At 46.5% G+C, this 14,572-nt stretch overlaps 2 protein-coding genes across 4 annotated transcripts; one reads left to right on the forward strand and one right to left on the reverse strand.

Moving 5' to 3' along the window:
* The first annotated feature begins 4,152 nt into the window (after positions 1-4,152).
* COX7B (Cytochrome c oxidase subunit 7B) lies at positions 4,153-5,606 on the forward strand. Its single transcript, XM_028186441.2, has 3 exons — positions 4,153-4,311; positions 4,687-4,844; positions 5,480-5,606. Exons 1-3 carry the CDS (start codon positions 4,266-4,268, stop codon positions 5,534-5,536), a joined length of 261 nt encoding a protein of 86 aa, XP_028042242.2. The 5' UTR covers positions 4,153-4,265; the 3' UTR covers positions 5,537-5,606.
* Positions 5,607-8,372: 2,766 nt separating this feature from the next.
* Positions 8,373-14,361, reverse strand: Sec3 (exocyst complex component Sec3). 3 transcript variants are annotated; one of them, XM_089737542.1, is made up of 9 exons: positions 14,165-14,352; positions 10,878-11,426; positions 10,474-10,641; positions 10,285-10,401; positions 10,127-10,207; positions 9,686-10,060; positions 9,149-9,617; positions 8,952-9,076; positions 8,384-8,593 (listed from the first exon to the last, which is right to left on the reverse strand). In XM_089737542.1, the coding sequence occupies exons 1-9, from the start codon at positions 14,225-14,227 to the stop codon at positions 8,495-8,497; spliced, it is 2,046 nt and encodes a 681-aa protein (XP_089593668.1). In that variant the 5' UTR covers positions 14,228-14,352; the 3' UTR covers positions 8,384-8,494. The 3 variants fall into 3 exon arrangements, with proteins under 3 accessions (XP_089593671.1, XP_089593668.1, XP_089593670.1); XM_089737544.1 differs by having other exon boundaries at positions 9,686-10,045; positions 14,165-14,351; XM_089737545.1 differs by lacking the exon at positions 8,952-9,076 and having other exon boundaries at positions 8,373-8,593; positions 14,165-14,361.
* Positions 14,362-14,572: the final 211 nt, after the last annotated feature.

Here is a 14,572-nt window from a genome sequence, read left to right on the forward strand (position 1 = left end):
GTTATTGTATTATAGAAATGTATTTACATTGAGAAGGGGTGTTAATAGACAAGCAATGTAGATACTTTCTATCTATGATATGTGTATAGTCTATGGGAAGCATCGTGACTGTTTTTTTGTTTTCTCTTCGCATTGCTTCGTCTTTGTGTGTGGTAATGATTGTTCATTAAAACATTTCCATATTGTAAAATACAGTTTCATTTACTCAAAGAACAATAGTAGGACCTCTTGTGAGTCCACGCGGGTGGGTACCACCACCCTGCCTATTTCTGCCGTGAAGCAGTAATCCGTTTCGGCTTGAAGGGTGGGGGGCAGCCGCTGTAACTTATATCTCAAGGTGGGTGGCGCATTTACGTTGTGGATGTCTATGGGCTCCAGTAACCACGTAACAACAGGTGGACTGTGAGCTCGTCCACCCATCTAAGCAATAAAAAATTAAAAAAAATAATGTATACATATTACTACGCCGGTAAGAGTAACGCCATCTATCACCGATTAGTCGAACGAATATCTAAGGATCTAGTAGCACCTAGAACGCTCGGGAAGTACAACGCCATCTACTGTCAGATAACGGAAACACCATACCAGAAATGTGTGGAATATTCTCGATAATGCTAGGGATGATGTATCGACTAAAAAGCGTTGCAGAGATGGTACGCAGTCAGTCAGTAATCGGAACTTCTCGAAGCGAGACAGCGAACGGATCACCTGAAGCGAAGCGAAAAAAACGAATTGAGAATTTTCAAGTGTTTGTTGAGTGTTTTAAGTGTTCTAAGTGTTGAATCATCATCAGCCTTTATCTGCCCACTGCTGAATATAGGCCTTAGCTGTAAACTTGTAATTTGTAGAATTTTATTTATCCCGAACCCGAGCGCGACAGATATCTATTGGACGGTAATTAACTAATAAATATTTCCAAAGAAAATGATAATTACCTACATAACTGTTAGCAAATTGTGTACGGTCCGCACTTCCTCAACGAGAATATTACACAACACTTCGTAGGTCTTCCCTCCGCAGCGGTCCGCCATGCGCCAATGCCCGTAGGCACCCATTTTATAGCAACCAACAAAGGGACTTCGGCACTGCTACCAGTCCAACTGCCCTCAAAAGTTATTGTTATATAAACTCCGTTTTTAACATTTAGTTAAATTAGTTGTAAGCAAAATTAAGTTATAACAAATTTAATTTGTTATATTTTTTATAGTTTTTTTTTTATTGCTTAGATGGGTGGACGAGCTTACGGCCCACCTGGTGTTAAGTGTTTACCGGAGCCCATAGACATCTACAACGTAAATGCCGCCACCCACCTTGAGACATGAGTTGTAAGGTCTGGCGATGCGATCTTCGCTCCAGGTGGGAGCCGCGTCCTGGCGCGGCGGAAATTCGAGCGCGGAAGCTTCAATCTCGGCGTGCCGTGCTCGAGGCGTGGTCTCGCCGCCTGGCGGACCCCGCCTACGGGCGACGGACCGTCGAGGCGATCCGCCCGGTCCTCTTGGACTGGGTAAATCGCAACCGAGGACATCTCACCTTCCGAGCGACGCAGGTGCTCACGGGACACGGCTGTTTCGGTCGCTACCTGCACCTCGTCGCCCGGAGGGAGCCGACGCCGAAGTGCCACCACTGCAGTGGCTGCAACGAGGACACGGCGGAGCACACGCTCGCGTACTGCCCCGCTTTCGCGGAGCAGCGCCGCGTCCTCGTTGCAAAAATAGGACCGGACTTGTCGCTTCCGACCGTCGTGGCTACGATGCTCGGCAGCGACGAGTCCTGGCAGGCGATGCTCGACTTCTGCGTGTCCACCATCTCGCAGAAGGAGGCGGCGGAACGGGAGAGGGAGAGCTCTTCTTCCCTCTCGGCGCCGTGCCGCCGCCGTCGGGCCGGGGGTCGGAGGAGGGCGTTTGTCCAGCTCCGGCCCCTATGAGGAGGCAGTCTCCTCCCGGTGATGGTCACGGGGCGACCTAAGGGGGTTGAGGCTGCGCCGCACGCTACCGTCACTCTAGCGCGCTGGCACCAGGAGGACGGGACGGCGCGTCGGCGGCTGCGGACTGCGATGCGGTCCGCATTTTCATCGTCGCTGTCGTCGCCGAACATACTGTTGAAGAGCAACCCGGTCGGCGGTGTATCGCGTTCCGACCCGGCAGGCTGGTTCTGGCCCAGCGGGGTATCCCGGAACACCAGCAGCACCGCCCGGGCGGCCTGGTAGGGCCGCCGTACCGCGGAGACCGACGTCGTTGGTCGTCGACTATCGCCTCGACGACCCGTCGCTCGGGCGTCCTCGGGGTGGCGCCGCGTGTCTGGTTGTAGTGTTGACCGCGGGAACCCCCCTACTCTGAACGGGTTCTGACCCCGGACGGAGATCGGACGTCGGGTGTAAGAGTGCAGGGGAGTCGTTTAGTGGGTGGGCCCTAAAATCCTTGGGCCCGCGATCTGCTCTCAACACCTGCAGATCGTTGAGTCTCACATACCCCGCGCGCCCACTAGGCGCGGGGACCTCGTAGGAGGTTCGGCCCCAGGACCGAAAAAAAAAAAAAAAAAAGAGTTGTAAGGTCTCACTTTTAACAGTACAACGGCTGTCCGCCCTTCAAGCCGAAACGCATTACTGCCTCACGGCCGAAATAGGTGGGGTGGTGGTACTCACAAGACGTCTTACCGCCAGTAATTACGCAAACCATAATTTTGCGGGCTTGGTTTTTATTACACAGCCCTTGGTTTTTATTATGCACTGAAAGTCTTATTCTTTAGGCCACGACGACTTCATGCTTAACAAATAACTATATTATTGATATGGAGGGTAGAGGTAAACATAATTTACTTCCTAGTCGCTGGTATCCTAAATGGCTATTCTAGTTACGCTCGGATAGATGCGGCACATATGAATAGATGAAACTATTCATATTATTATGTGAATTAATTCATCCTTTTATTATGTTTTGCGTCACTTTCCATTAAACAGCAACAATTGCGGTAAATTTTTACAAAAAAAAAAATTGATTGTAAGAGCTTCGTTTCTGTTGCGTGTTCATTCCATTTCAAACGATGAAAACGACGCCGCGACGCTCATTTCCGAAAAAGATTGATTTTTAAATTGATTCGAATTTTTTTCATTTTATTAAAAACGAGAAAAATACCATAATAAACTATCTCTTATCAGTAAAATCAGGTAATTCGAAAATAACAATTATTTTTAAAGATTCAGAAAATATTCAATATAGCTAATGCTATGCCCAATGCTCTTAATATCTAAGCTGTCTAAAAACCACAGTGTCTTGAAATGTTGACCGCGGCAACCCCGTTACTTCATCCGAATTCTGACCTCGGGGGGGATAGGAGGCGAGAGTACAGAGGAGTCGTCACTGAATCGATTTAGTACTCCAAATCGATTTACAAAATCGAGTTTTTAGTCCGACAAACCTCGATTTATCGATCTCAGATCGCCATCCCTATCTGTACTCTGTACTACTACATACAAGGGACTTTTTGGCGGGAACGCGAGGAGTGAAGTTGTGTGATTTGTTTTATTTTGTCTATTTAGTGTTTCTTCAGGTTTAAATGTGTAATAACAGTGGTTTATTAACTGTTTAATATCTGTGACAGTGCACAAATGACCACCATTTTACTGAGATTATATTTCATCCCATATCATCTCATCTCATTTCATTTAATTTCATCCCAGTTGATTGATGTCTCAAATTAATCATCTTCATTTCATTTCACTTCATATTATCATTTTGCATAAAAGTATCCCATATTATATCATTTCATCTCATTTCAATTCATATCATGTCATGTTTCATATTATTAATCAACTTCATTTCATTTCATAGTATCATATTTCATAAAATAAAAAAATATATAAAAGATTAGGCTGTATGGTACGACACCTTTGCCTTTCCATTTGGATAAATAAAAATACTACTACTACTACTACTACTACTACTACAAGTACTACTCTGTAACTGTAAGTCTCTATAAATTGTTTTTTTTCATCTCATCTCATTTCATTTTATTTCATCCCAGGTGATTAGTATCTCAAATTAATCATCTTCATTTAATTTCACTCTATATTATCATTTTTTCATAAATATAAGATTATAAATTAAAACATGACCTAAAGGTTTTAGTTACCAGGTCATAAAATCATTTAAAAAAAATTGTTTTTTATCTATGATATTGATTAAATTTGATTACAGTTTTTCCAATTTTAATAGTGCGTGTGATACAAAGTATATAAAACTTACTACACAAAGAGCGCTACAATAAAAATGTTCGTAACACGCCAAATTGCATCTAAAGTCTTCCAACAAACAGGTAAAAGTTATTTCTTAATTTGTTAATATAACAATGGTTAAAGATATATTAAATTCCAAATGCAGTAGTCCGTTTGCAAATATTATGTCTAACGTGTCCTTACTACATTAAAGTATTAAATTTTTCTCAGAGAAATTGTAATCCGGTATTATTTTCTAGAAAAAATATTACATAACACCTGCAAAGATAACCTTTAAAATTGGCAGATTATAATCTTTCTAACTGTTCAGTATGGCAGTAGAGTTCACCTTTCTTACTCAATGTTAACCTATATACCTTATATAAAAACCATAATTTTTTTTTGTAAAAATTCTATAATATGAGAACTATACTCTAAATTCCTAGACAAAAGCTACATAAAATGTTTGTGTTCAGTGCGTCGCTACCATGGCGAAGGTCACTTCAAGCCCCCCACCATGGATGAATTACCAGTGCCCAAAGGCTCATGGCAGTCGCACCATGATGCCAACCAACGTCGCTTCAATGCTGTGCTCCTCTTTGGAATTGCATTCACTGCTGCTACATTCGTTGTTGTAAGTTAACATATAATAGATTAAGTTTGTTTGCTTGTGGTTGAGAAAGTATATTCAGTCAAATGGAAGAAACCGAAAGAATCATAATATGTTTAAAATGAACAATCTTTTCTATAATTATTATTTAGCAACTGTGCTTAATACTACCTGTACCTGATGGCCTGTTATCTGCAAATTAACAATGAAGTACCTACTTGTGTGGAGCAGAAACTCACTCCTTCCACCTTAGCTCGTCCAGCAACTAAATGAGACTTCGTATTAACGGCAACCTCTGGGGATCATCAAACAGGGCCAAGATATCTGGTTATCTATTTCTTTGCAATACCCCAAAAGGCATGCACACAACAGCATGTACTAACTTTTGTAAATATTTATTTAGAAATCTAATATTTATGTGCTCATGAATAACTCTGCAATGAAGCAGTAGTGTCTTATAAAAAAGAATAAAACCTACCAAAAGTATAAATTTCCATAATCAGTGAAAGCCGGGCATATTGTACTCACAGATAAGTACAAGTGTCCTGTCTATTTCTGGCACCGAGCAGTGATACATAACAAAAAATTAGAATATAAATAACAGATAATATGCATTGTAGTGTTCACATACATTAATATGTAATTTTTCTTGTTTTCAGGCAAAAACATCAGGACTGGTCTACCTCAACTACTCGCCTCCCAAGTCCCTGGATTAAGCATTCACTAATAACAAAAGCTTGGATTTATGTTAAATAGAAATTAAATAAAATTTAGTTTTATTTCTGAGATGTTCCTAAAAATTACATTGTTATAGCAATGCCCTCTTTGACTTTAAACTATTTCTTCTCATCAAGATGTGATATGATTAAACAGTTTACATGATAATTTTGATAATTAATATTTGGGTTAGATCTATGTTACCATTACTTTTCGTTTGAAGCTTGTGAAGATACTTTTTTTTTTTCATTGCTTATATGGGTGGACGAGCTCACAGCCCACCTGATGTTAAGTGGTTACTGGAGCTCATAGACGTCTACAACGAAATGCGCCACCCACCTTGAGATATAAGTTCTAAGATCTCAAGTATAGTTAGTATACTTTTAAAAGTGTAGGTTTCATTTTAAATACATAACCTAAATCAGAACTAAATCAACTGATAGATAGGAGGTACAGGATTTCATCCTTTGTTCAGGATGTTAATTGTCCAAATATACAATCACTTAAAAAAATTTTAAACTTTTATTGTTGAGCCAGTTCAATGTTTAAACTAATTTAAAAGATTTCCACAAAAGGGCCAATATAGTATTTCCAACATTCTTTTGACAGCGAAGTTGAGTTGATACAGTGTGAAGCCAAACACATTTTTAGTTGAAACTGATCTTATTCTGGAAAAATATTACAACTCTGATATATTGAAGTACTAGGATATATTATGAGTATAAAAAATGAAATGAAGCTTCTAAAAAGATAAGATCTAAGCTGATGTGTTTCTGGCCACGTAACCCATACATACAACTATCACTTTCCTCGAACATCTTAATTCCAAAAAGTTATTAAGTTTCTATTTTTTTTTTTATTGCTTAGATGGGTGGACGAGCTCACAGCCCACCTGATGTTAAGTGGTAACAGGAGCTCATAGACGTCTACAACGAAATGCGCCACCCACCTTGAGATATAAGTTCTAAGGTCTCGAGTATAGTTACAACGGCTGCCCCACCCTTTAAACCGAAACGCATTACTGCTTCACGGCAGAAATAAGCAGGGTGATAGTACCCACCCGCGCGGACTTACAAGTGGTACCACCTACCACCAGTAAATACGCAAATTATAATTTTGCGGGTTTGATTTTTATTACACGATGTTATTCCTTCACCGCGGAAGTCAATCGTGAACATTTGTTGAGTACGTATTTCATTAGAAAAATTGGTACCCGCCTGAGATTTGAACACCGGTGCATCGCTCAACACGAATGCGCCGGTCGTCTTATCCACGGAATAGATAAATAGTTACTGGTAGTAGGACGTCTTGTGAGTCCGCGCGGGTCGGTACCTCCGCCTCACTTATTTCTGCCGTGACGCAGTAATGCGTTTCGGTTTGAACGGTGGGGCAGCCGTTGTACTGTAAAAACTGAGACCTAGAACTTATATCTCAAGGTAGGTAGCGGCATTTACGTTGTAGATACCTATGGGCTCCGGTAACCACAAACAGCAGGTGGGCCGCGTGATCGTCCACCCATCTAAGCAATAAAAAGAAAATGCCTCTGTGTGTAGCGAGCGAGCGAGAGGGCATTATTCACACACATGAGAGTGAGTGAGACATGTATTAGCATATGTTACCTTCCTACTTCTCTGTTACAGTTTACCCATATTAATTAATTATTAATATCGCACCTCCCTCCATCGGAGCAGTCCATCCATATTATCTGTAACCGCTGCGTTCATCGACAGTGTGTTTCCAGAGGTCTTTTTTGTCACATACCGTCCGGCAATATTTTTTTTATCGCTTTTCTAGGCAGACGAGCATGCGGCCCACCTGATGGTAAGTGGTTACCGTCGCTCATGGACTTCAGCAATGCCAGGGGCAGAGTCAAGCCGCTGCCTACCGCAGCATAACGTGTTTATTGTGGCGGTAGCCATCACAGAACACAAGATATTTGACAGATGCCTGAGTCTTTTTGAAGTGAAAACTTATTTAGCATCGTTGTAATTCGAAAATCGATGAAAAGAAAAAGCGACAGTCAGAAGAGACACATTGTCATAAGATTTAACGTGAGAAAATAAGACAAGAAGCATTATAATACAGTGTTTCTTATATTCGTGGTTCTCTTTGTGCTCTGCTTCGTACTTAATACATTCTGAATAAATATATGCAATATATACGAATAAAATATTAAATAATTATCAAACTTTGTAACATTATGATCATTACTAAAACCTACCATTATCCCGAAATTTTACATTCGTCTCATTAACTTGAATTCGAACTTTTTTACGATATCACTTTTACCGCGTGTCAATTGTACACATGCTTTTTTTCTTTATATATTTTTTGTTCTACCGCTCGCACCATCGATTCGCCATAACCAAGACTTCGCGCATAGCCTACCCACCTGGCTATCGTATATTTGCTACCAACGACTTGGTTAAAGCATTTAATCAAATACCTGTTTTTGAAGACGACATACCAAAAACAGCGATAACAACCCCGTTTGGACTTTTTGAGTTTCCGTACATGACGTTTGGTTTACGAAACGCTAGTCGAACTCTTCAGAAATTTGTAGACAAAACGCGGCCGGGCGCGGCGCGGGGCGGGGGGGGAGCAGGGCGCGGGGCGGGGCGGGGCGGGGGGGAGCAGGGCGCGGGTCGGGGCGGGGCGGGGGGAGCAGGGCGCGGGTCGGGGCGGGGCGGGGGGGAGCAGGGCGCGGGTCGGGGCGGGGCGGGGGGAGCAGGGGGCGGGGCGGGGGGAGCAGGGGGCGGGGTGGAGCAGGGCGCGGGGCGGGGCGGGGGGAGCAGGACGCGGGGCGGGGCGGGGGGGAGCAGGGGGCGGGGCGGGGTGGAGCAGGGCGCGGGGCGGGGCGGGGCGCGCCGCGGCCCGTCACAGCTGATGACATCATTGATCTTGTAGAAAAAACTTCCTTTTTGTGGGCGTCGTGGGGGCGAGCGTGCCGCCCGGGCTCAGTGCTGGCGGGCGATGTCGGAGAAGGCGTCGAGGATGTCGTCCGTGGACAGCGGCAGCGCCAGCCCGGCGGCGGGGTAGCACGCGGCCACGCGCGCCTGCACAAACCGCGCTTCAGTTCGATGGCCTTACTGTGATTTAATGTTTTTCTATGCAAGATATTTGTAAAGAACGTTTATTGCAAAATTGCATTAATTTTATGTTATTTTTTCTATTTCGTTCAACCATGCCGTGTACTCTACCGCGCCGGGAGCCCCCGCTGCTGACTCGGCCCCGACCCCGCTCGTGTGCTATCTAGCAATCTCAATAACCACTTAACCTCGGGTGAACCGCGGGCACTATGCTTTAAAAGAAAATTAGAACCTGCTGTTACTTTATTTACGATCCAAATAGGTTTTAATAAAAATATTTATGAACAAAACAGTATGTTTTTGCATCTGTCATCAAACTTAGGACCTGCAAAGCGACGTGCTGCGCGATGAACTCCTCCTGCATGGCGCGCCACACCACCTGCAGCAGCCCGCCCTCCTCGCTCAGGTGCTTCTCCACCGTGCGGTACAGCCGGTGCAGCGACTTGCGCACTGCAACACCGCGCACCGTCAGCAGGGGGCGGGGCCCGGGGACCGCACCAGGGGTGACCGCGCGCTACTCACCCTCGGGCGCCGGGTACATGGCGAGCACGCGGCGCAGTTCGTGCTTGCTGAAGGCGGCGCGGTAGCACACCTCGTCCTCGCGCACGCCGGACGCCACCGCCTCCGCCACGCCCTCGAAGAACTGCGTGAGCTTCTCCAGCGGGCGGCCGAAGTACTGCGTGACGTAGCTGCGCAGCGCCTCCGTGTAGCGCTGCCGACACTCGCGGCGCAGCGCGTCCAGCGCGGGCAGCCGCAGCGCCGCCAGCGCCGCCTGCAGCCGGTGGTAGTTCTCCAGCTGCAGCACCGGCCGCGGCGTGCGCGGGTGCTCCGCCAGCGCCACGGCGCGCACCATGGCGTCGCCCAGCATCACGTACCAGCGCTCCACGTCGGCGCGCCGCCCGCTGCCCGCGAAGATCTGCTCGCAAGCGCCGCTCAGCTCCTCCAGCTCGCTCACGAAGCTCAGCACGCCGCACTTGGGCCGGCGCGCCGCCTGCACGCCGCGCGGGTCGCGTTAGGGCACGCACTTCGGGGCCGGCGCCGCGACCGGCACGCACTCACCTGCTTCACTGCGTCGGGCAGGGCGGCCAGGCGGTCGGTCACGGCGCGGTCGGCGCCGCGCTTGGCGGCCACGGCGGCGGCGGCCAGGGCGGCCCTCGCCCAGCGCGCCTCGCCCGCCGCCCCGCCCGCCGCGCCGCCCTCCGCCGCCGCGCCGCCCTCCGCGCCCAGCACGCGCCGCCCCACGCAGGCCAGCGCGCGCATGGCGCCGTACGCGTCGTGCCTCTCGACGTGCCCGACGAGGGCCACGAGTTCCTGCTCGACGCTGGGGAACAGTTCGGCCATGAGTCGCCGAGACTCTGCCCCCTGCCGCACCCGGCCTTCGCCCCCGCCCTCGCTTCTTTCGCCATCGCTTCCTTCACTCTGTACGTTAAAATTCTAAAATATGATCATTCGTACCATCCGGCCCAATATGTCGGCAGGCTGTGCGTTGTGCTACGTCACCTTAACGTCCACGTCCAAGAAAAAGAATTGAGTACAGAAGTCTTGTTCCGCGTTGCACAGGGACTCTACGAGGCTTAAAACCTGCAAATATTAATTCATGCCAATCATTTCAATTTATCATGAATTTGATGAGCATGTTTTATAGACATTGCGTGTACCTGATCGAGGATGTTGTCCACGGCGTGGTCGGGCGCGGCCAGCAGCGCCCCCCGCGCCGCCTCCCCCGCCGCGCGCACCTCCCGCTCCAGCACGCGCGCCCACGTGCTCGTGTACACCTGCGACCGAGCAGCTCGTCACGCGCGCACTGGACGCGCACTTGCACTCACCGTAAGCAGAAGGATGCGCACCTTGAGGAGTCCGTCGTAAGCCTTCTCGTCCATGTCCTTGAGCCACTTCATGAAGGGTGCGTAGGGCAGCAGCTCGGCGTGGTGGCGGCGCGGGCGCGCGTCGTGCGCCGCCTCGTTGCCGAGGTGGATCAGGGCGTTGTTCAAGTGTCTCGCCAGCGCCGCCGCCATCTGCCTCCCAACATATATAAATGAATGAGAAATAAATGAATTTGAATTGAATTTGAACACTTACGTTACCAACTAAGTAACTAAGTGATTACGTCATCATTGATGACAGAACATTCAAAAAATTCACAAAATACGTAGAATTTTTTAGTAAGTGCAAATCATGTTAGTGGGTGAATGGGACGAAAATTTCAGAATAAGTAAGTTGTAATCTAAAGGCTTCTAAACGCAACAGAAACCTGATCCTTGGTTCGCGCGAGACGGCGCAGTCGTTCCCTGACGGCGGCGAGACGGCGACGGTGCGGCGGCTGAGCGGGCTCGGCGCGGAGGGCGTGGCGCAGGGCCGCGGCCGCCTTGAGGGTCGCCGCTCTGCCCTCCGCCGTGGTCAGCGTCGGTTCTTGCAGCGCGTCGAGGTCGCGCAAAGCCGGCGGCTCCAGCCACGAGTAGATCGCGTCAAGTTCAGCGAGCAAAGCACGAGCGTTGGCGTCTGCGCGAGCGGCCCCGGAGCGCGCGTGGGCTGCGTGCGGCGCGGCGCGGGCGAGGTGGTCGAGTCGCGCGAGTCGCTGTGCGAGTGCGGCGCCGGCTCGCAGCCCGCCGTCCAGCCGGTGTGCCAGCGCGGCGCCGGCGCCCCCGCTCTCGGTGGCGGCGGCGAGCATGCCTCCCACGTTCAACGCATCGAGCTGCGCGAGGCGAGAACCCAACTGACGCACGCGTCTTTCTGCATCTTGTTCTGCTCCCTCGCCCTCTTCCAACAGTGCACTTAATGCTTCATCTGAAGCGCTGGACCCCTAAACATCATTTACTATTAAAAACCATATAAAAAAGTCCACACCTACCTATATGATTTATGACATGTTAACAATAAACAGAGTATCTCTGTACTCAATTATTCATCTGACCCTTCAAACCCTCCATTACGTCATCTCTTCATGAGCTCATCAGGGGCGCTTTCTCAAGTTGGTATTCTTACGGGTCACGGCAAACTAGCGCTCTTCTCTGAGGATGCGCATATTTGTTTAGCACATAGTCTCGTCACCTCTAATGTAAATACAACATTGAATAGGAAGGATAGAAACATTTTAGGTAAAAGTAATGAGTGAGCTTGTTTTCTATCCATTCTGATATGAGACTGTATTTTGACTCCTGAGAAGTCTAAACATCATAGACATCAGCCAAGGGCAAAATTAAACTATTGAAGACTGATCTTGTTCAAACTTTATTTGATAAATGATGACACAGTAAAAGAGACTTTCACGACATGATAAAAATATAGAGGAGCTGAGTTTGTTCCGGAGCCAGAAAAAAAAATGACCACATTATGGGCCAAACACACGAATTCCAGGTAATAGGTACAAACCTCTGCTCATGACGTCGTGGCCTATAGGATAAGACACCTGGTGCAATCGTATCATACATCGGTGTTCGAATCCCACAGGCGGGAACCAATTTTTGTAATGAAATACGAACTACATAATTGTTCACGATTGGCTTTCGCAGTGATGGAATAACATCGTGTAATAAGAATCAAACCCGCCAAAATTATAATTTGCGTAATTACTGTTGGCAGGACATCTGGTGTTGGCACCAGAGAAGCTCTTTTCGCCCTCAACGTTTTCGAACAGAAATGCAGAGACATGCAAACTGATATCTTTTTGTGCTTCATAGATTACGAAAAGGCATGTGACTGAGTTAAACATCGTCAACTTTTCAGCCTTTTATGTGACATTAGTCTGGATGGTAACGACGTCAGAATCATCCGCAACCTGTACGAGAAGCAGGTGGCTACGATAAGGGTCGAAAATGAGGAAACCGACCAAGTTGAGATCTGTCGTGGGATCCGGCAGGGGTGTGTCTTATCCCCGTTGCTTTTTAATGTCTACTCAGAGGCTGTGATGTCAAAAGCTCTTGAAAACCTTGAAGTGGGAATAGGCATCAACGGCAGGGTCGTTAATAACTTGCTTTATGCGGACTACACTATCCTTATTGCAGCATCGGAAGCCGATTCGCAAGCAATTGTGAATAAGGTTAACGAGTACAGCGAGGAAGCCGGGTAGTCGATAAACATAAGCAAGACCAAGTTCATGGTAGTCTCAAGAAACCCGGATTTGAGTTCAAGCGTATCTGTAGCTGGGGAACAGCTAGAGCGGGTACGACAGTACAAGTATTTAGGGGCTTGGGTAAATGAAGCATGGGAATCTGATCAAGAAATCAAGACCCGGATAGAAACTGCTCGAGCCTCTTTTAATAAAATGAGGAAAGTTCTTTGCTGTCGTCAACTGAATATGAAGCTCCGAGTCAGCCTACTCATGTGCTATATCTGGCCTATCGTCATGTATGGTTGCGAATCGTGGACCCTGAAAGAGGACACTACAAGACGCCTACAGACATTCGAGATATGGTACGCAGAGGGTCAGGAACGAAACCGTGCTTCAGCGCGTTCATATGTCCCGGAAAATGTTGCCTTCTATAAAAAAGCGCAAGATAGAATATCCCGGCCACGTGCTCAGGAACGATAGATACATGCTGCTGCAGTTGATAATGATCGGCAAAGTGGACCAAAAGAGACGTGCTGGGCGAAGAAAAAAGTCATGGCTCCGGAATATCCAGGAGTGACCCGATATTGCCTCCGTCGAACAGCTGTTCTGGCTGGCTGCTGACAGAAATGAATACAGGAAGCTAACGGCCAACCTTCAGGATTAAAGAGGCACTGAAAGAAGAAGAAGAAGAAAAACATCTGGAGTCCACACAGGTTAGTATTTCTACCGCGAAGCAGTAATGCGTTTTGGTTTGAAGGGTAGGGCAGCCGTTGTACTATTAAAACTGAAACTTAGAACTTATGCCTCGAGGTAGGTGGTGGCATTTATGTCACAGGTGTCTATGGGCTTCAGAAACCACTTAACATAAGGCGGGCCGCAAGCTTGCACCACAACTAAGCATTAAAAAAAAAGCAATTACTGAGAGAACTTTTAATAGAACATACAGTGCAGGACAAAATGACCACCAGTCTTTACATTGAATTTTGATTCTTAATGTTCTGTGAGATTAGGGTTTTCATAAATTCTAATAGCATTCTTCACAATTTGGACACCCCATTATAACGCTTTTTTTTTCTAGTTGGGCAAACATGCTCAACCCCTCATGGTGTGGAGCCATTACTGGTGGACACAGGCATCACAACGTGAATGCCTCCTCGGACTAGAAATTGAAGTCCCAATTGCATGGTGTGGTAGCTGTCCCAACTTTCAAAAAGAAATTACTGTGTTTAATTTTTACTAAAAGCGAAGGATTACTAGTATTAGTAGAATTAGTAACATTATTCAATAATTTTTTTATGAAAGTTGTTTTTAGTGAATAGAAGTGGATAAAATCATAGCGTTGTAATATCTATGGGTCTCAGCAGCCATATAGGACACAATGGTCCATGAGGTCGTCCACAAGTTTAGAGTCATAAACAATCTCTTAAAATGAAAGTGTGTTAACGTCTGTTTCTTTTGTTTTGTTGTGATTAAATTACTATTCGAATTACTTCTTCAACTGATTCCTTAGAAACTTCCCACTCCTTTTGCATCTGCGCCTCTTCGAGCTTCATTGTAAATTATATATGTATATATTCTAGAGGTTCACAAGAAAGAAAGAAATCGTTTGTCTAAATTAACTTTAAAAATTATCAATTAATTTTTAGGTGTTATCAAATTTCTTAGCTGTCAATTCTGTCATTAGATTTTATTTTTGAGTTTGTGGCCTGGTATCTAGACCTTTAGGCCAATATCATTAGATTTATTACAGACAGTGGCTTTGTGTTGCCCCGCTGCGGACGAATAAGTAATTAGCGGTGGCCAGAGGATTTGTTTATCGCGCCACTTTGTCGAAGTAGCGAAGTAAGGAAGTTTGTCACTTGCAGATCATACGGTAGAGTCGACTGAGAACACGGCTC

Source organism: Bombyx mandarina, chromosome 23, assembly GCF_030267445.1.
Source record: "Bombyx mandarina strain Sakado chromosome 23, ASM3026744v2".
NCBI lineage: Eukaryota > Metazoa > Arthropoda > Insecta > Lepidoptera > Bombycidae > Bombyx > Bombyx mandarina.

What these genes read in the sequence shown, in the direction of transcription:
- Sec3 (XM_089737542.1), bottom strand. Translation starts at nt 14,227, where the DNA reads ATGAAGCTCGAAGAGGCGCAGATGCAAAAGGAGTGGGAAGTTTCTAAG. An exon ending in TGGACAACATCCTCGATCAG is followed by an intron (nt 10,208 to 10,284) that starts GTACACGCAATG and finishes TAATATTTGCAG; the next exon opens with GTTTTAAGCCTCGTAGAGTC. An exon ending in TCTTGGACGTGGACGTTAAG is followed by an intron (nt 10,061 to 10,126) that starts GTGACGTAGCAC and finishes ATCATATTTTAG; the next exon opens with AATTTTAACGTACAGAGTGA.
- COX7B (XM_028186441.2), top strand. Translation starts at nt 4,266, where the DNA reads ATGTTCGTAACACGCCAAATTGCATCTAAAGTCTTCCAACAAACAG. An exon ending in TAAAGTCTTCCAACAAACAG is followed by an intron (nt 4,312 to 4,686) that starts GTAAAAGTTATT and finishes GTTTGTGTTCAG; the next exon opens with TGCGTCGCTACCATGGCGAA. An exon ending in CTGCTGCTACATTCGTTGTT is followed by an intron (nt 4,845 to 5,479) that starts GTAAGTTAACAT and finishes TCTTGTTTTCAG; the next exon opens with GCAAAAACATCAGGACTGGT.